Source organism: Trachemys scripta, chromosome 1 (assembly GCF_013100865.1).
Source record: "Trachemys scripta elegans isolate TJP31775 chromosome 1, CAS_Tse_1.0, whole genome shotgun sequence".
Classification (NCBI taxonomy): Eukaryota; Metazoa; Chordata; order Testudines; family Emydidae; genus Trachemys; species Trachemys scripta.
In genome coordinates this window covers 27,300,274-27,319,912 of record NC_048298.1, presented here as the reverse complement: position 1 = coordinate 27,319,912, position 19,639 = coordinate 27,300,274, and the positions used below count along the sequence as shown (strand labels likewise).

General features: G+C 42.1%; 2 protein-coding genes across 6 annotated transcripts in view; one reads left to right on the top strand and one right to left on the bottom strand.

Moving 5' to 3' along the window:
- DUS4L (dihydrouridine synthase 4 like) overlaps positions 1 to 13,713 on the bottom strand; it is a 75,344-nt gene extending 61,631 nt beyond the window's left edge. Inside the window, exons 1-7 of one of the 5 annotated variants that reach the window (XM_034766690.1) lie at positions 13,647 to 13,713; positions 12,574 to 12,709; positions 12,167 to 12,288; positions 8,590 to 8,707; positions 6,748 to 6,870; positions 5,314 to 5,540; positions 1,045 to 2,391 (exon numbers count right to left, since the gene is read on the bottom strand). In XM_034766690.1, coding sequence (XP_034622581.1) covers positions 2,144 to 2,391; positions 5,314 to 5,540; positions 6,748 to 6,870; positions 8,590 to 8,707; positions 12,167 to 12,288; positions 12,574 to 12,683 — 948 coding nt within the window. In that variant the 5' untranslated portion in view covers positions 12,684 to 12,709; positions 13,647 to 13,713 and the 3' untranslated portion in view covers positions 1,045 to 2,143. Of the gene's footprint in view, positions 1 to 1,044; positions 2,392 to 5,302; positions 5,541 to 6,747; positions 6,871 to 8,589; positions 8,708 to 12,166; positions 12,289 to 12,573; positions 12,710 to 12,832; positions 13,588 to 13,638 lie in introns of those variants that run through there. The other 4 variants (XM_034766702.1, XM_034766698.1, XM_034766711.1 and 1 more) reach the window with 4 other exon arrangements.
- Positions 13,714 to 13,775: 62 nt separating this feature from the next.
- Positions 13,776 to 19,639, top strand: part of COG5 (component of oligomeric golgi complex 5) — a 296,023-nt gene continuing 290,159 nt past the window's right edge. The window contains exons 1-3 of the mRNA XM_034766634.1: positions 13,776 to 13,891; positions 15,253 to 15,392; positions 18,249 to 18,306. Coding sequence (XP_034622525.1) covers positions 13,786 to 13,891; positions 15,253 to 15,392; positions 18,249 to 18,306 — 304 coding nt within the window. The 5' untranslated portion in view covers positions 13,776 to 13,785. The remainder of the gene's footprint in view (positions 13,892 to 15,252; positions 15,393 to 18,248; positions 18,307 to 19,639) is intronic.

The window sequence follows — 19,639 nt, the reverse complement described above, 5'->3', positions numbered from 1 at the left end:
CTCACACTCTACAAGGCAGCACAAATGGAGAGAGTGGAGACAGCATGGCAGACAGAAACAGAGAGACACACCCTGTGTGTGAGAGAGATGTGCATTGCCCCTTTAAGTATGCTGACCCCACTTTAAGTACATTGCCTTTTTAAGTAGATCAGCAAGTTGAGACAGCAGCTGCTGGGAGCAAGCTCCCTCTGTCCTGAACCCTGTTGTGTCGCCCCCTGCTCTATGGAGATGGGGTAAGTGGGGGGGGGCAGGAGCAGGGGGACACCCTGACATTAGCCCCCTTTCCCCCCCCTGCCCCAACACAGCAAGCAGGAGGCTCCCGGGAGCAGCTCCAAGGCAGAGGGCAGGAGCAGTACATGGCAGTGGGGGAAGGGACAGCTGAACCGCCAGCAATTGATAGCCTGCTGGGCGCCTGCCGCACAGGAACTTAGGGGAATGGGGAGCTGATAGGGAGGGCTGCTGGTCCACCCTGGTTCCAAGCCCCCACCAGCTAGCTCCAATGGGCTGCTCTTTCTGCAAGCAGTGGACAAAGCAGGCAGCTGCCAAACAATGTTATAAGGGAGCATTGTGCAACTTTAAACGAGAATGTTCTCTAATTGATCAGCAACGTAACAAGGAAATAATGTTAACCGGGATGACTTTAAGTGAGGAGTTACTGTACTTAAGAAAGACACTGGATCTAGGGCTCATTACAAAAATCTGCAACCTACTAACACCTCTTTTATCCTATGACTGTAGAGGTGATATCTACCCACTTCATCTTGAATGGTCTCTTGCAAGATGTGTTAACTCCTTAGCTGTTCCACTTTGTATTTAGCTGTAACACTCTGAGGAGTTGGTCTTGGTGAAGACACTCCTAAGTCAATGGGAGAGTTTCGTAGTTAATCCATCTCCTTGAGAGGTGGTAGCTATGTCAATGGGAGAAACTCTCCTGCTGACATAGCGCAGTCTACACAGCGAGTTAGGTTGATATAACTATGTTGCTCAGGGATGTGGATTTTTCACATGTGAGCAATGTAGTTATATTGAGATAGGTCTGTAGAGTAGACCTGGCCTGAGTGCCTTTCCCAGTCTTGAAGAAGAGCTCTGTGTAAGCTCAAAATCTTACCTCTCACCAAGAGAAGTTGGTCCAATAAAAGATATCACCTTACCCACTTGATCTTAGGAACATATACTGTACATAGTGCATGTTGAACAAATCTTTTTAAATTTTGTGCCCCAAGTCTGCAAGGTACCTAAACACATGTATAACTTGAAGCAGAGAAGTGAAGTGCTATTTTGAAGTGAAGGGGACAAAACAAGCACATGCTTAATTTCAAGCACTGATTCAAGGTCCGATCTGAGACCTGAGTTACCAAAACAATTTCATTCTGGACTTATAGTATCACTTAACATTAAATAGACATATCTTCCACTTGAAAATTAATGGAGGTTTATTATATTATTTATTATATTAATTATATTATTGTATTAATATATTAATTTTCTTCCACTTGGCTAGGAAAATCTGGAACTCTAAGTTCAATGCCAGTTTAAGGGATTTCAGGCCTTCAGAGCAGTAAATGGGACATCTGACCCTAAAGAGGGGCAGTTGTGTGAAGCCTTTCTCTTCTGTGATTTAGGGGCCCACATAATTAAAACCAAACATAAAAACTGAATCTTCACTTTAGATAAATACTAGCTGGCCTTCTCAGTTGAGCTTTTCTCAATTAAAGGAACAATTCTATATAATTCTGTTTAATACCCTTTGAGCCTGTTCGTGTGGCCCTTCTACTCACATGAGTAAGGGTAGCAGCATTGGGAGTGATCTTTGAAAGCATTCGGGTACTGCATATATAATTTATTTTCTCATAAGACACTTTGCTTACAGCATCACAATTCTGTGTATGGTAATGCGTTGCCATATATATAAAAGCTATTTTCAAGTCATGAATGTTTCCTGAGTTGAAAATAATGTTAATATAAAAATATAATATGATCAGTTCAGAAATGTCCAGTAATGTTACACTGCATGAGATCTTCCAATGCACTGTGATTTTGACTAATAAATATAAGCGTGGGGAAACCTATCACTATCACAAAGTACCCACAACTCTAAAATATAAAATGCAATATTCACATGATTAAAATACTTTAAAAGCTATTACACCCCGTAGTGGTCATTAAGGTAGTCCAGAACCGCTGAGGTGCTTGATAAAACATTAAAAACCCTTTTTTCCTGTTTTGAAGTTATCCGTTCCATCATGTACATTAAATGATGATGAAAGCACGTAAAAGGAGTCCCATGTTCAAGAGCAATGTCAACCCAGTCCTGGATGCACTTCAGAGGTGTCTCTTCATATCCTGCAAACATGGCTGGATTGGCTAAGAGCCCCCTAGCAACCATTACACCTTCAAATGGAAAATTTGAGAAGTGTTAATATACAATTTAACTTTTAACTTTTTTATGTTTACCTGAGAGTTTTGTATAGCACCCATCACCACAGTATCTAATACTTGTGAATAGCTAACTAGAGAGCAGTAGAAGCTGGAAAGCCAATATGGCAATTGCACCCTGGGAAACTCTGTTTAACAGTCCAAATCCAAGATTACCTGTGATATTTAGAGGTCCAGCCTACCCAGCTTAATAGCACTTCATGATAGAGGATTTGAAAGAAAACACAGCATATACAGAATGGGAACTTTTCTTTCTCAGTTCCCAGTTCCTCCAGTAATATTTTGTTTTTATTAGCTAAACATAGGATGATCCAGTTTTTTTGAGCAAAATTTACTACTGATTGACCCATACCGAGGAAACAAATTCATCCCTTGTGTAACTCAAATGACTTAAAGAACACTTGCACTAGCTGGTGAGGCCTCGGCTGAAATAGTGCGTCCAGTTCTGGGCACCACACTTTAGGAAAGCTGTGGACAAACTGAATAATTGAGAGAACAACAAAAATGATACAAGGTTTAGTAAACCTGGCCTATGAGGAAAGGAGAAAAAAACTGGACACGTTTAGTCTTGAGAAATGCAGACTGAGGGGGGAACCTGGAAGACGGCAAATTTGTTAAGGGCTGTTATAAAGAGGACAGGGATCAATTGTTTTCTGTATCCACAGAAGAAGTAGTAATGGGCTTAATCTGCAGTAATGGAGATTTAGGTAAAACTTTCTAACTATAAAGGCAGTTAAGCACAGGAATAAGCTTCAAAGGGAGGTTGTAGAATCCCCATCATTGGAGGTTTATAAGAATAGGTGGGACAAACACCAATCAGGGATGGTCTATGTTTACTTGGTCCTGCCTCGGGGCTAGCGGCTGGACTTGATGACTTCTTGAGGTCCCTTCTAGCCCTACATTTCTATGACACAGACAGACTGACTGGGGAGTACAAGGAAACAATAAAGCTGAAACTGACTGTCCTGAATTTTGTCAAGTATCTGGCTGGACAGTACTCCTCCTTCCTCCCTTCACTTGCCACAGCCACAGATCCATCTCCCACATGCAAGAGCCAAAATGGCTGCCACTGAGGCACCCCTTGTAGCAGTAGTGGGCAACCTGCGGCCCATCAGGGTAACCTGCTGGCAGGCCATGAGACAGTTTGTTTACATTGACTGGCTGCCTGCAGCTCCCAGTGGCCATGGTTCGCCGTTCCTGGCCAATAGGAGCTGCGGGAAGCGGCGCAGGCTGGCTGCCGCTTCGCACAGCTCCCACTGGCTGGGAACGGCGAACCGCGGCCACTGGGAGCTGCGGGCAGCCAGGCCTGCAGATGGTCAATGTAAACAAACTGTCTTGCAGCTCGCCAGCGGATTAACCTGATGGGCTGCAGGTTGCCCACCACTGCCTTGTAGGAACAGAAGGAACTGTTATATGTCAAAAAGAACTCTTGAATAATGTCATTAATCATTCATATTAGGATGATGAGTGTCTGAGGGTTCTCTGTGTGTAGGGGTGGGATACAGTATTTAAATAAAGGGCTTTTTCAATTTGCCTTGGAGGTACTTATTCATAGTTATGCATAGTAGTACTCTAAAGCTTTGTAAGGATAAGGCCTTTTCCGGTAGCCATATTGTAAAGCCTTTGTCTGCAGCCATATTAGGAGAGCAGCAGCCATTAGCTAAGAAGCAGGAAGTCACATCCTCACATTCCATCTAAATTATATGAAAACAATGTAATATTTGGCTAAGGAGATCCTATCCTAATAGCACCCACTATCACCAGATAAAGAAACAGATCTTAGGATGGTTAAAAAAACCCACCTTAGTTTGATGGCATTCTGTCTGGCAAGAAACCACTTATCGATAGTTGTGGTTGTGAAATCCTCATTTCTTTATTGTTTTGTCTTTATGGTCCCCACTTCTCTATTGTTTATCTGTAGGATCTCTGTCTGGTTCTTTGATTGTTTGTCTGTTGCATAATTAATTTTGCTAGGTGTAAATTAATTAAGGTGGCAGAGTATGATTGGTTAAATAACTGTTTTACAATGTTAGGATTGGTTAGTAATATTTTAGTAAAATAATTAGTTAAGGTACAGCTAAGCAGGACTCAAGTTTTACTATATAAACTGTGGTCCAAAAGGAAGTTTTTTGGGAACCAACTCCAGGACACAGCCCCAAGATCACAGCTGACAGACCTCAACATCTGCCAATGACACCGTGCAGAAACTGGAGTCCCCCAGATGACCTGAGCTTGACTGGCCATCAAGAAAAGTTCCTCTCTCTTAATGGGAGTGGTAAGCACTGTATGTGTAGCATGTGCATTCTGTTTTGGTGATTGTTAATAAATGCGCTTTTGCTGGTAAAAGACCCTGTAAACCCGCAAAAAATTAAGCCCTGAGTCAACAGGAAATGGGTGTTTGCTCTGAGTCCACAGGGAATGGGTGTTTACGTGGAGGAGGAGGAGGAAAGCCCGGAGCCTGGAGACATAGAGCCTGGAGCCCAAGGAGGGGTAAAGTTAGATGCCTTTTGCCTAGAGCCCTAGGAACTGGGAAAGGGTGGTGGGCCTAAATTAACTGGGTTACACCTGAGCCTTAGGAACAGGGTAAGGGTGAGTGCCCAAATTAAGAGGGTTACATCTTGAGCCCACAGAAGGGTAAAGGTGGGTGCCCCTAATATCTGAGAGTAACAGAGAATTTTGTGCTGGTAACAGCTTTTAAGTGTGTCTGCTCATAAATCCTTAAGCTGTCAGAACCAACTAACTTCATATCTCAGTTCTCTCCTTGAAGAGTGCAAAACACTCAAATATAAGTTCAACTTACAGACAAATGTGTATTTTAAAAAGTCCATTTCCTAGCAAATTTACTGAAATAATACCCAAAGTATGCTGAGTTCTTACCATCTGTCCCCGTCATATGATGAATATTCTCGGCATCTTTTAAAGTTTTAACGTCTCCATTAGCTACAATAGGTATAGACAGATTTTGTTTAATTATTTTAATTGCATCATAGTGTACTGGCTGATGTCGTTCTTCTACATTTCTCCCATGAACTGTAATCCAGGAAACTCCAGTTGCTTCAGCTTTTCGACAGAGATCTACAGTTCTCTTTAGATCATCATGGATTCTAAAATTCCAAGGAATGTAATAATTATCCTTACCATCAAACAGTTATCTGAACTGCATGAAATCCCACCATAAGGCAGAATAAACAAAAATTGTACAAATGAAAAAAGAACATTATTGTTGGAAGATGAACTGATCTTTTATCATATAACACATTTTAATAAATTAATATCCCTTGATTTAGTATTATCCTGTTTAATCTTGTCACTAAAATTGAAAGGGTGTCCAAACTTTATAACAATTGCCAGAAACCCATAAGCCTTTTAAAAATATATAATTTTGCGTAATTCTGTACCAATAATGAAATAACTCACATTTATATAGCACCTTTCTTTCTGAAAAATCTCAATCAACTTTAGATCTTTATTACATAAACTTTGCTGATATACAAAACCTACACAGGAGTCATTGCCTCCACCACTGAAATGCAACATGGCAACACATCACAATATTTTAGAAGTCAATGAAGTGAAGGATATCTTTTTTCCAACTGAAACTGGAGTGGGAATTTAGGTAGGCAGAATGACTCAAGTTGAAATTTGATAAGGAATGTAATCAAATCTTTAAGCAATCATGATTTGTCAGGATCTATTTTAATGCCTCATCTAAAAGACAGCTTCTCCAGCTGGACAATGCCATTAATACCATACTAGATCTAGTTCTAAACTGATAGGAGGAAGAATATCACTAACTTACCAACATCATTTCTTGTCTCCCCTATGTTCCTTTGAGAGCTCCCATCCAAGTGGTAACTTGACCCAAGCTTCCTTAGGTTGGTTCAAAGCACTAGGTGATATGGTTGAATAAACAATACAAAACTATTCAACTAGCTTGTGATCATTTTACTTTTCCTGAATTCTGAGTTTTTCAAAAATGCATGCCTTTTATGTTGTTTTGGATATCAGTGTGTTCTTGCAAACCAAAGCACACTTGACGATGTGTAGCACCAGAGAAACACTGAGTGCAATTTTGTAGGATTACATGTCCCCAGATGTGTTTTGGATGAGAAAGAAAACAGATCCTGACCAGCTGGGGTTGTTAAAGATCTCAGGGTTGACCTACTAAAAAGCTGAGTGCGAGTCTCCACAGACCATGCTTACAGCACTTTTTCTATAAAAGTAATATTAACCCAACACATTTCCTGTTTTGCTTGATTAAATAATAAACATGCTTCATTGTCCTGAGACATAGTAGTGGTCTAAACTTACCTTATCTTAATAGATACTGAAAATCTGGGGTTCTCTACTTGATTTCTTACGTGTCTCACCATATCTTGAACCAGCTCTGGTTTATTTATTAAACAAGCACCATAACCTTCCGCCATTGCCCATCTTTAAATTAAAAAGAACAACGTTTGTATTGTATATTTGCAAGAAAAGATCAGTTTCAACATAATGCACTATTTCAGTTTCCTTCTCAACACATTTGGTGAGACAGGGAGGAAGGCAGAGATAGTACTGGCTATGAGTGAAAGATATTCTTATGGTTAAGGCTCAGGTCTTGGGAGATGTAGCTTCAATTCCTGGTTCTGCCACAGGATTTCCTATGTGACTTTGGACAAGTTACTTAGTCTCTCTCCAATTCCGTTTCTAATCAGCTAAATTATAACATTTTTACCCATCCCCTTGCCCCCAAAAGGGCATCACAAGGAAAAATAAATTAACATTTCTGAGGCACTCAGATACAATGTGATGTGGGCCAATAAACAGTTAGATTTCTCTCAGGTTTCATCTTCTATATAGAGTCATGGGCTGTTTTCAAAGAGAAATTACTTTTATGAGGATAAAGAATGTACTGTTGGAAAAAGGCCCTTATTTGTATGTAAATAATGTCCCTCTTAGTCTAACTGTGAAAACCATACCTATGAGAATGGCAGATGTACCGTTTTCTCTAACCTAATTGCAGCTATTTATTAGTATTTAAATAATTTGTCCTTATAGGCACATTTTTAAATTAAAAACAAAAACCAAAACAAACAAACAAAAACCTCTAAACCAAAAACAGAACACAGATTTTCTTATGGTTTTGAAATTGAAAGCTTGGTCTCTTGGGTGGACTGTGCATAGAAAATAGAACCATACAGCTTTGATCACATAAAACCTCTCAATTTGATATTTCAAAACAGCTGGGTTGGAAGATAGAAATGTATTAGTTTCTCTCTATGTGTAAAATTATTAGGAGATAATTGTTATTTCAAACCATGAGAATCTAATTAGACCACTTGAGTAATTAAATACTTGCACTTAATTACAAGTTACCTTTGGTTGTGCTTCCCTACATTTTATAGTTGATGTTTTCACTTTGTAAAATGTGTTTTGACTAAAACACCGCCAATACCACTTAATAGGCCTAACTTGAACCACTTAATAAATATTTTAACGTTTTCAATTGTGCATGAATATTTTCAGTCTGAACTGGATCATGACATACAAGAACAAAATCTGGAAGATTTTAAGTGACGAGCAGATCACTGATCTCATTGACAAACATTTATCACCTAATCAAAGATGCAAATAGTTCTTCCAAGCATTCATGGAACATTAAACAATCACATGACTTAATACAGAAGGAAGAGTTATTTCAAAGGATATTCTTTACTAGTAGAAGTCTCTCAGGCACCAGGACTTACACCAACATTTTGAGAATAGCCACAAAGTTTCCCTCAATATACTTCTTACCAAGTCATTTGCAATGAAGCTCTCATTCCCTGTCTGGGAAGTCAGTGTGCAGCATTTTTGATGTCATTGTTAATGAATCTTCAACAATTGTCCACCAAAGGTTGCTAATTCCCTATTAAGTCAACTCTCAACATAGACACAAAGAATGGCACATTGGTAATATGCCTGGACTCTACTGTCTCACTGATGCAGCACGTGTCCTAAGACTGCTCTCTGAATGCTTTTTCGGGAAGACAAATCAGAATTTCTACATTTAAGGACTACCATTAATCTATCACTATTTCCTTTGGATTTGGAAAACTAGGAAGTGATTTTTTCATTTTCATACTGATTGAAACAATTAGGAACATTCTTTCAACCTCAAAGTTTTACCTCTGAGGACAGCCACAATTTAAGTCTATTCCATCTGCAAAAGGACAGACGATACGGGCAGCATCAGATAAAACCTGTGCTTCATTAGCAGCAAACTGAACAATCAGTGGGCGATCACCTAGTCAAAGAGAGAGCTCTTTAGAATATACCATAACAAGAACAATGCATACTACATACGAAACTTACCCTTACTAATTCTTCAAGTAAGTCAACATAATCAGGTCTTTAACATAATCAGTATAACAATAGAAGATTTAAAAAAAATGGTAAACAAGAATTCTAAATTTATGAATGTTTTGTTATTCCTGGATAAAGTCCATCCCTTGTATATCTTCCTTTCCTGCATAACTGAAAATAAATTTCTAATAGCAATAGTATTTTCAATGTGTGTTGCCACAAGAAAATAATTTTTAGCAGAAACATTTATTTCTAAATTAGAATCCCACTCGTTTTACAGGATAAAAATAGTCTCCAATGACAGAAAGAGAGACAAATATTTTTTTTTTAAAAAGATCTATGCAGACTTCATTTCTTATATTGCCTTATACTTGGATGTTCTGACACACAAAATATAAGGAAACATTAGAAAGTGTACAGAATAGGGTTCTTATAATGGAGACATTTTAATAACCAATTAAGTAGTAAAGACATTCAGGGTTAATTTTAAAATATATTTTTAAAGTAAGAAAATCAGAAGGTTATAGTTCATAAAACCTAAAATGTCAGCAAGTCTAGAAATAATAAAGGTTCTAGCACCAACCTTAAATACATTCCTTTATCCATATCTGATTTTTTTAAACACATGCCACAAAAGCACCACAAGACCAAAGAAAACTCTCAATATGGGATTATAAACTGCAAACCTAATCCTCTAATTAATGGCTGGAGACCAAACTCTCCACTGCCTTCATGGTACAAGCCACAGACCATATCTCACAGACGGATACTCCTGGAGGAATTCTTCACTACTGCATGTGCATAATTAATGAGCCACGCATAGTTTTAATTTTTTTGCACAGAAAAGAACTTCTGCTGAAATGTTGCTGCAGTTCCACCTTTTGCCCACTGAGGACGCTGTGATGCAAGAACAGCAGCAGCTCCCAGCAGCAAATAACTTCTGCAGTTCTGCCTTTTGCCCACCAGATGGCGCTGTGGCGATAGAACACAGCAGCAGCTCCTGGCCAGCGAGGGAAGAGAAAGAACCTACAGATTTTTTCGCAGCGGGCCAGGTCAGGAGACAGGGACTATGGGTGACAGACAGCATGGGTTGCTGGGGAGGAGGGCATCACACAGGGGCTCATAAGGGCTAGTGGAGGAGAAGAGACTGGGGCAGGGGCTGAATGGAAGGGAGGGGCAGGGCCACATGGTGATGGGGGAGGGGATGCAGAGCTACATAGGGACAGGGGAATGGCTGGGTGGGGGCCCAGAGACACATGGGGACAGGGGGAGGGGGTACAGGGACACGGGGAGAGGGTACAGGGAGACGGACAGGAGGTGGCTGGGTGCGGGCACAGAAACATGTGGACAGGAGGAGGGGTACAGGGACACATAGGGACAGGTGTGGGCACGGAGACACATTGGGACAGGGGTGGGGTACAGGGACATAGGGACAGGGGAGTGGGTGTCTGAGTGGGGGTGGAGAGACACATGGGGACAGGGGCAGATGTGCCTGACTGAATGGGAGAAGCTAGGGGTCAGCCCGGGTCTGCATGGGGGAAGCTCCCTAACAATCCCCATCCTCCCCCCCCCCAAAAAAAAACCCCTGTTCCATACTTTGCGCACCCATACACAACAACCCTCTAAGTTCACACCCAGGCTCCTTTCCAGCCATCCTTCCTTCTCCCTCAGCTTCTCCGTTATCCCTGACTCCTCCAAGCCTTTGCACTGCTTCTGAGAGGTGCGGGAAATATGGTTCTGTATTTTAGTTTAAATGAATTATTACTCAGAGTTCTGTATTATTATGCCTAGTAAGGAATCTATTTGTCAAAAACATTTTCTGAATCTTTTTTGTTGTCTGTATTGTTACAGACATACTTGCTGACAGGTATTTTGAAATAAATGACCAAAAGTAATTGAAACCGGTGTGATTATGTGTTATTTTGACAAATAAAATATGCAGAATTTTAAAATACTGTGCGCAGAATTTGTAATTTTTTTGGTGCACAATTCCCCCAGGAGTACGATGAAGCAATCTTAGGGGCAGATCCTTAGCTTGTGTAAATTAAATAAATAAAAAAATATATGGAGATATACCTATCTCATAGAACTGGAAGGGACCTCGAAAGGTGATCAAGTCCAGCCCCCTGCCTTCACTAGCAGGACCAAGTACTGATTTTGCCCCGATCCCTAAGTGGCCCCCCTCAAGGATTGAACCTGGGTTTAGTAGGCCAATGCTCAAACCACTGAGCTATCCCTCCCTGTATAATTGTCAATTACTTCAATGGAACTGTAATAAAAATTTACACCAGCTGAGTTCTGCTCCTTAATTTTACAAAGGCATCAGAGGACATCTGAAACCTCCAAAAAAGTTGGCAGGTTCAGATAACCAGAAGAATCAGTCACGTAAAGCTAAGCGCTGAAGGTCCCAAAGAATTTTTAAAACCACAAAAAAATGAAGCCTTGAATATAAGGTCCTGTGGAACTTCTAAGCCTTGAACTACAAAAATCTTTGCTATTGTACTTATAAGCCCAGAAATACTAAGGGCAGGTCTACACTACTACAGGGATTGATGCTCTGAGATTGATCCACCGGCGGTCGATTTAGCAGGACTAGTAAAGATCCACCAAATCGACTGCAGATCGCTCTCCAGTCGATCCCTGTACTCTACCCCCGACGAGAAGAGTAAGGTAAGTCGACCGAAGGTACGTCGACTCCAGCTACGTTATTCACGTAGCTGGAGTTGCATAGCGTAGGTCGACTTACCGTGGTAGTGTAGACATAGTGTCAGGTCTGATGTTCTTTATGTCTGCAAAGCTTAGTACCTCAGCAGCAATGGTGCTCAAGGCTGGTCTACACTGGGCACTTACATCAGCATAGCTACTTCTCTAGGGGTGTCAAAAATCCATACCCTGAGAGATGTAGCTATTCTGATCTGTTGACAGTGCCAGGTCTACAGAAGAATTCTTCTGTCTATCTAGCTACCGCCTCTCAAGGCGGGGGATTACCTACGCTGATGGAAGAACCCCTCCTATCAGCATAGGTAGTGTCTACACTGATGTGCTACAGTGGCGCAGTTGCAGTGCTGCAGCTGTGAAGCTGTAGCGTTTCAAGTATTGACAAGTCCTGTGAACCCTGGAGGAATATAATCAACCTTCAGTTAACAACCGGAAAACAGAAGGTCAACTAGATTAACAGAATTTAAGGCCAGAAGGGACTGTCATGATCATCTAGTCTGATCTCCTGCATATTGCAGGCCATAGCACCTCACCCCTCTACTCATATAATAGACCCCTAACCTTTGGTTGAGTTACTTAAGTGCTCAAATCATGATTTCAAGGCTTCAAGTTACAGAGCATCTACTAAGATCAATTATTGCATAAAATCCTCTGAAAAAGCAAGAACATATAAAATAAATACCTTTGCTTGTTGTGAATTCACTGTCTCTAGCTTTCACAGATCTGACAAAATCAGCAGCAATTATCATTGGTGTATAACACAAATCACAGTCGTATTTCCTGACCAAAGTTCTGAAAGCCAACCTGTAAGTATATGGACATTTGAATTGAAACAAACAAACCCAAAACATACATTGGTTTCCTAAATAAACTATTTTAAAATTAAATTATCTAAGTGCTTTTAGCCATACAGCACCTAATACAGTGGGGTGTCTAGGTATTACCACAGTATAAACAAATAAACATGCATGTTTTGAAGCATGTTTTCCAAACTGTTAAAAAAAGTAACCAGACTTATTTTTATACTTAACATATATTTACATGGAGAATCCATTGAAAGTGTATAGTTAAACATGATGTGTTACTTACTTTGAATATCGGACCATAGGGGCACATATTTTTACAAAGTTCCCAGAATGAAACAAATCTACTGGATCCTTTCGTTGACATTGTGTGGTTTCTATGGCGTCACTAATCATTTATGATTTTCAATACTATTTAAAATCTGGAAAAAGAAAACAATTTTTAAAACAGAAATCTTACTACTTATTCCCAGTTCTCATAACATACAGCAATGGATAACTGTTCAAAGTTAGTTAACAAAAAGGTTAATAGAATTTACACTAACTTCACAAGGATGGGGGTGGTTAGGTTGGGAAGGCAGGGGAAAGGGTGGTTCCACCGCCAAGGTCTGGGGCTATGTCCTGGTGAGAAGTTAGTGTCCTGCTGTCCTCAGTTTATGGATTACATTATTTCTGTTTTAAGTATATCCTTAGTATGTGTCTTATATTTAACATTCTGCAACAGAAAGCAATACACCTACAAATATATTTTTGTTACATTTGTGCAACGCATGACTAACACAGAAATGGGTACTTGACTCTCAGCTAACTGAATCTCCTAGAAATACAATAGAAAATATGCTCAGATACTTGGAAAAATTAGTTTATGCCACAGAGCTTGAGAAAGGAAGAGATATAACTTAGAGAATTTTTTCATTTCAAGGTCCCACAAACAAAGACAAGGTTTTCATCTCCGGGCCAAAAGACAAAAAACATCAAGACACTTGATCACAGCCTTGGATAGACCATGAGACTACCTACACTTGGCCAGAGCTCTACTATACAGAGGATTTACCAATTTTAGCTCTAATTGCTGTCGTGAAAAATCCAATGCCCACGAATACGACAGAAGTATACAAGATATCGTCAGTGACAGAAGGAAAAGACAGGGAATGGGGGTAGAGACAGGAACAACGGGAAGAAGACAGTGGGGAGGGAAAGGGTAGAGCAATAAGAGGGCGCAGGGAACGATGCTGAGACAGGTATGCCAGGGTGCTCCTCTCCCCAGCGCCCAATACTGCTCCCCACTGTCCTGTCCCTATCCCTCCCCTCCCCCCTTGTGCCCGCTCCCGCTCCTCGTAGCATCAATCACCACTTCACCCTTGGCAGGAGGCAGGCGGAACATGCCAGGCCAGCACGACCTTTCCCCTCTGACCCTTCACCCCCCCAGCACCGCCCCTGCCACCAGACACCGCGGAGGCGCGGAATTCTGGCGTGGCCACTAGCCGGTCGCTTTTGGATGACGTACGGGTCTCCGGGAGCTGCCAGCATGGAAGAGGCCGCGGCGGGAAGCGGCGGTGGTACCCCTGCCCTGGGACTGGCTCTTGGGGAGCTGCTGGGGGACGGTGAGGAGGGGCTGGCGCGGGGTCCGTGGCGGGAGCAGGCGGTGCGGGGTAATGGTGAAGTTGGGGGCGGCGGGACACGAGTGGGGGGTGCTGGAGCGGGGGGACCTGGGCAGCGGAGGTCTGAGGTGAAGTGAGGGCACCGGGCAGTCGGGCTCTGCTGGGGGCACACAGGGCTTTGGGCAGCACAGGGGCCCTGCAGGGGACTGGCACCAGGCTAGTGGTGCGGGCTGTGTTGGGTTTGCCAGCCGGACTAGGGACCGAAGGCTGCGAGGCGGAAGAGCTGGAGGCTGCGGAGGAGTTTGCTCTGGTGGCAGGGGATCCCTGTCGCACCTGTCTCTGCTTGCGTGGCTGTCTTGCTGCTCCTGCAGGTCCCCATGCACCAAGCTCACTGTCTGTCCTACTGGCTGGAAAGAGGGGGTAACTGCGCTTGCTGGGAGTTTTTCTAGTCCCTGTGCTTCAGGTTTATTGTGGCATTAAATGGAGTTGTTAGGAATGTGTTGTTGCTAGTGGCCCTTACACACAAGAGATCCTGTTGTATATATTTTGGGGGGGCAGAAGGGGGCTCCTTCTGACTCAATGTTTTGTTAGTCTCTGTATGCAAGGCTTGCTAGCTCAGGAATTCCAGGTTCCTAGCCTGTCCTCTGATTACATCTTCCTCTCTCTAAGAAGGGAGAACTCTGTATTTAAATTGTGCTGATGGTAGTGTCATCTTGTTATGTGGATTGATTGCATGTTGGAATTGCAGTCTCCTCTTTAAAAAGCAAAATCCTATTATGAGAGTTGTCTGTATGCCTCCTGTTCAATTTTTATCATCATGGCTAGAATAAACTAAAAGAGTTAGGAGATGTAATAAATCATTGTAATCATTGTTTAGTTCTGACGTGGATCACAAATGAAATTCTTTTGGTGGTTTTAATTTAGTTCCATATAAATTAATCCGTTTACAAGATTGTGATATGATTTGATGGAGTCAGTTGCAATTGTCAGTTTTCTATTTGAGATTCTCAGTAGTTTTACTCTGGATAAAACTTCATCTTATTTAGCTTACAAAATTCTGAAGAGGAAGTGGGAAGTATAGTTTTAGTGTAATGCATTCCTGAAAAGGTGGCTTTATCCAGTTTTGGATTTAGGCAACAGGACGTCGGCAATAAAAATGATGTGATCAAGCATGACTCCTTTAAATTCGATATTTTTGCTAATGGTTGCTCCTTAAATCAATGTCCAGTTATATTATAGAAACCAGACCACACCTGCTAATAGCATGGGGTGTAGGTCTAGTGTACCTGCAGTTCTTTACATCCTTAAATACGTATGTAACTTTTGTGGTATGAAAAATAAACAGCTTAAAATATATTTTTCAGAATGTTACGCTGATTTTTTAAGAGAAGACTTTGATGTAAAGACTTATACTTCTCAATCTATTCATCAAGCTGTGATAGCTGAACAGTTAGCAAAACTTGCTCAAGGAATCAGTCAACTGGATAAAGAGCTTCACTTACAAGTAAGTACCAGGTATGTCATTTGTTTCAGGGCAATCGTGTACAAATATAGCTTAAAACAGGGGTCTCAAACTCAAATGACCACGAGGGCCACATGAGGACTAGTGCATTGACCCGAGGGCCGTATCACTGACACCCACCCCTTGCTGCCCCTGGCCCCGCCCCCACTCCACCCCTTTCATGAGGCCCCGCCCCTGCCCCACCTCTTCCCTGCCCCCATTCCAACCCCTTCCCCGAAGTCCTCACCCCAACTCTGCCCCCAGGCGGTGCAGGAGGGGTGCGGGGTGTGATGGGGGCTCAGGGCAGGGAGTTGAGGTGCAGGAGGTGTGCAGCAGGGGGCTCAGGGCAGGGAATTGGGGTGTGGAGTGCAGCAGGGAGTTGGGGTGGGGGAGGGTGTGGGATGTGGCAGGGGCTCCAGACAGGGTGTTAGGGTGCAGGAGGGGAGCGAGGTGTGATGGGGGCTAAGGGCAGGGAATTGGGGTGTGGGGTGCAGGAGAGAGGTGCAGCAGGAGGTTGGGGTGCAGGGTGTGGCAGGGGGCTCCGGACAGGGGGTTGGGGTGCGGGCTCCGGCGTGGCGCTGCTTACCTAGAGCGACTCCAGGGTGGCAGCACCTCACTGAAGAGAGAGGCTCAGGACAAGGGCGGAAGGGCAGCCTGCCCTGGCCCTAGTGAAGAGGGACACTAGGACCTGCCGGAAGCCGGCAGCCTGCAGAGCAGAGCGGGTTCAAGGTGTGCTGCAGGCTCCTGAGTCACCATGTGCTGCAGGCTCCAGACTCGGGGCAATGAGGAGGCAGCAAGTGGGTGCCGGGAGACACTCCGGGGAGGGTGTGTGGGGGTGGCAAGTGCCCCGAACATTGGGGAGCAGCGCACGGGGAGCTTAACAGGCACAGAAAATAACTCGGGGGGGCAGGGGTGAGGGGAGTTTGGTGGCCACAGGAAGTAACGGGGGGGGGTATGGGGAGCTCCATGGGCTGCAGGGAAGAGCTGCAGAACACAGGCCGCGTGTTTGAGACCCCTGGTTTAAAAGTTCAGTATTTCAGTCTTGCATGCTCCTAAAGTTTCCCCACATTCTCGATAACTAGTGACTAAGGGTATGCCTACATATCCCACAGCAGCGAGCCTCCCAGCCCAGGTCCATAGACTTGGGCTTGCACTAGTGCTCTAAAAATAGCTGTGTACGCAGCATTTGAAATTGCCTCCCTAGTCTTCAGAGTCTGAGGTGCAATTTCAAAGCAGTGTCTACAGCTGTTTTTAGAGCGCTAGCATGAGCCTGAGTCTGTTAACCTGGGCTAGGAGGCTCATTTCCACGGGCTACCTAGTCATACCTAGTGTGTGTCTTTCAAGAAAGTTAACCACAGTGCTTGTTCGATGCACTACCTCCTCTCTTCTGCTTTCTGACATTTTCATTGGGAACCAGCTTTTAAAAAGTTACCTGTTATAAACATAAGACAAATCTGAATTTACATTACTGAGTGATCAGGTAACCGATACAGTGATTATTTGGTACTTTCAGATAGCTTCTGAGCTTCTTGAAGTGGGGATCATGTGTAAAATAACTACACAGAGAGACTGTGTACTAATGGATGATATGAAATATTCAATAATTGTTGCAGTTAGCAAACAATGTAATAAATAGAAAGCTAAAATTATAAATGTAAGGGGTGTAGTTCTTTGTTTGCATAACCAGTGCCATTCCCAACACTAGTGCATCTATGTCTAGGGCCCTATTAAATTCATGGTCTGTTTTGGTCAGTTTCGCAGTCAGAGGATTTTTAAAATAGTCAATTTCACGGTTTCAGATGTTTACATCTGAAATTTCACAGTGTTATAACTGTTGGGGTCCCTACCCAAAAAGAGGTTGTGGGGGATCGCAGGATTTGCCACTCTTTCTTCTGTGCTGCTGCTGCTGCTGGTGGGGGCGCTGCCTTCAGAGCAGGGTAGCACCCTTGGCTGGATGTCACCAGTCCTGCCCCTCCCCTACAATTTGCCAGATATCGAGGGGGAGGAGAGATCAGGTTTGTGATGCATTTTTTATGGCCATGAATTTGGCAGGGCCCTATGTATATCTATCAGGTGTAGAATATACCTGTAAATCTGGGATTTTCCTCATAGGAATCGCTTATGCTCTAATAAATTTGTTAGTCTCTAAGGTGCCACAAGTACTCCTGTTCTTCTTTTTGTGCATATCTAAAAGGATGATTGTCCTAAATGTAGAATTAACTGGAAATACTTTACAGGGTGTGGTGACACTGTGGGCTAGTTAGAAGCTTCTCTCTTCTAGAGACTTGTGTAAATGATTTGTTCATGTCCCAACTGTATAAGAAATTTGAATTTTTCTCAATTTATCCCTTGTAAATGTTTTTCCACATATCATATTTTGACACAACTGGCATTCTGGGTTTAGAAAAATCCAGGATTTAATTAAATATGTGAAGAAGGCAAGGACTAAGTTTAATCACTGGATGGTGGGTAAATTTAAACATCATCTGCTGTAATCTGCCTGGCTAGGCCAGATGCTGAACATTAATTCAGAAAAAAATAAGTGAATAAATAAAAAGTTTATATTAATAAAATGTTTGTGTCCTTAAAACATAAACTATATCAGTTTGGTGCTGACTGTGAAGAGTCTCATCTGATTTAAAATTTATTATGGACACAAATGAGTTTACAAGGTAGAGGGGTTTGTCTGTAAAGCAGGTGGGAAAAAATAGAGAGGTTTCTTATCACTGAGGGATTCTTCCTACCCTAAGAATTACTTTTCTCTTCTAAGCCCACTCATGGATATATGCTTAAAGAAAATCTGAGTTTGTATTTTTGGAATTAACCTTGCAAATAATGATTGATGGTCTCATTTTTCAGGTGGTTGCAAGACATGAGGACTTATTGGCACAGGCAACTGGGATTGGATCTCTGGAAGGTATAAATTCATTTTATGCTGGTTAATTTTTAGTATAATGGAGACACTGTTAATAGCTTCATAGTTAAGGTGGCATCAGACTGTTGAGTAGTAATGTTACTTGACAGAGGTCTTACTTTATTAACGCATGGCAGTTTTCTTTAATGTCAGCAGATGGAGCTGTAAGGAGAGTATTTTGTTAATACGTTTTTAATGTAATTACACTATAGAAAGATTTGTTAATGGAAGGAATGTTCTAAGCAACTTAAATAATGCAATCAAGTTTCTGTAAGTATCTTGAAAACTCACATTGTTCTAAAAATTCCATACAGTAGCCTCCAGTCTATCAACTAACACACCATACAGCGACATGTTCCACCATTCACAAAGTTAGTATTCATGACAACATGTTTCTAATGTCATTTAATCTACAAATAAAACTCAAAGTAGTTATTTTGTGGTCTTAATTGCATCACTTTCTTTTTGTTGTAAGAAGCTGCCAAATTAAATTCAGAATTTTGACTCCACTGATTGGGGTCTGGTATAATACCAATTGCTGACCCAAAAGTCCTAATTTGGGAACTATCATGTCTGCATGAAAAACTGGTCATTATGTGGTTTTTCAAAATAGATATAAGGTTTCAGACTCTCACTTACTTTAAGATTACATTTTGGGTCCCATTAGCCCAGGGGTTCTCAAACTGGGGTCAGGATATTACATGGGGGTCATGAGCTGTCAGCCTCCACCCCAAACCCTGCTTTACCTTCAGTATTTATAATGGTGTTAAATATAAAAAGATGTATTTAATTTAGAAGGGGGGGTTGCATTCAGAGGTTTCCTATATAAAAGGGGTCAGCAACACAAAAGTTGGAGAACCACTGCATTAGCCTTTACAGTCTTGCTAATTTCTTCCTAACAGTCTTGCTTGGTGGCATTTGCAGATTTTATGAGCATACTCTCCATTCCCTTATCCAAGACATGTAATGCAAATATTGAATGGTACTGATCCCTGTAGGTCCCCACTAGATATGACCTCCCAGTTTGACAGCAAACCATTGATAGCTACTCTCTCAGTACAGGCTTTCAACCAGTTCAGCAATTATAGACTTGGTTAAAGTTGATGAATGTGCTAACCGGATGTCAGGGGATGTGTGTCCCCCATTTTCCTCTTCTGGTTTTCTAATTTTCAGCAAAATCAAAAGGGCTCTGGCCTCTGATGCCTAGAACGTTCCTTGAAATTTTGGAATTAAACTGATGTGGTGTTCAAAAGTTACTGTGTTACAGCCAGCCAGACAAGCAGAGAAATGTCTCTGCCAAAAAAGAAGAAAAATGAGTTGTCAGACTTATGTATCA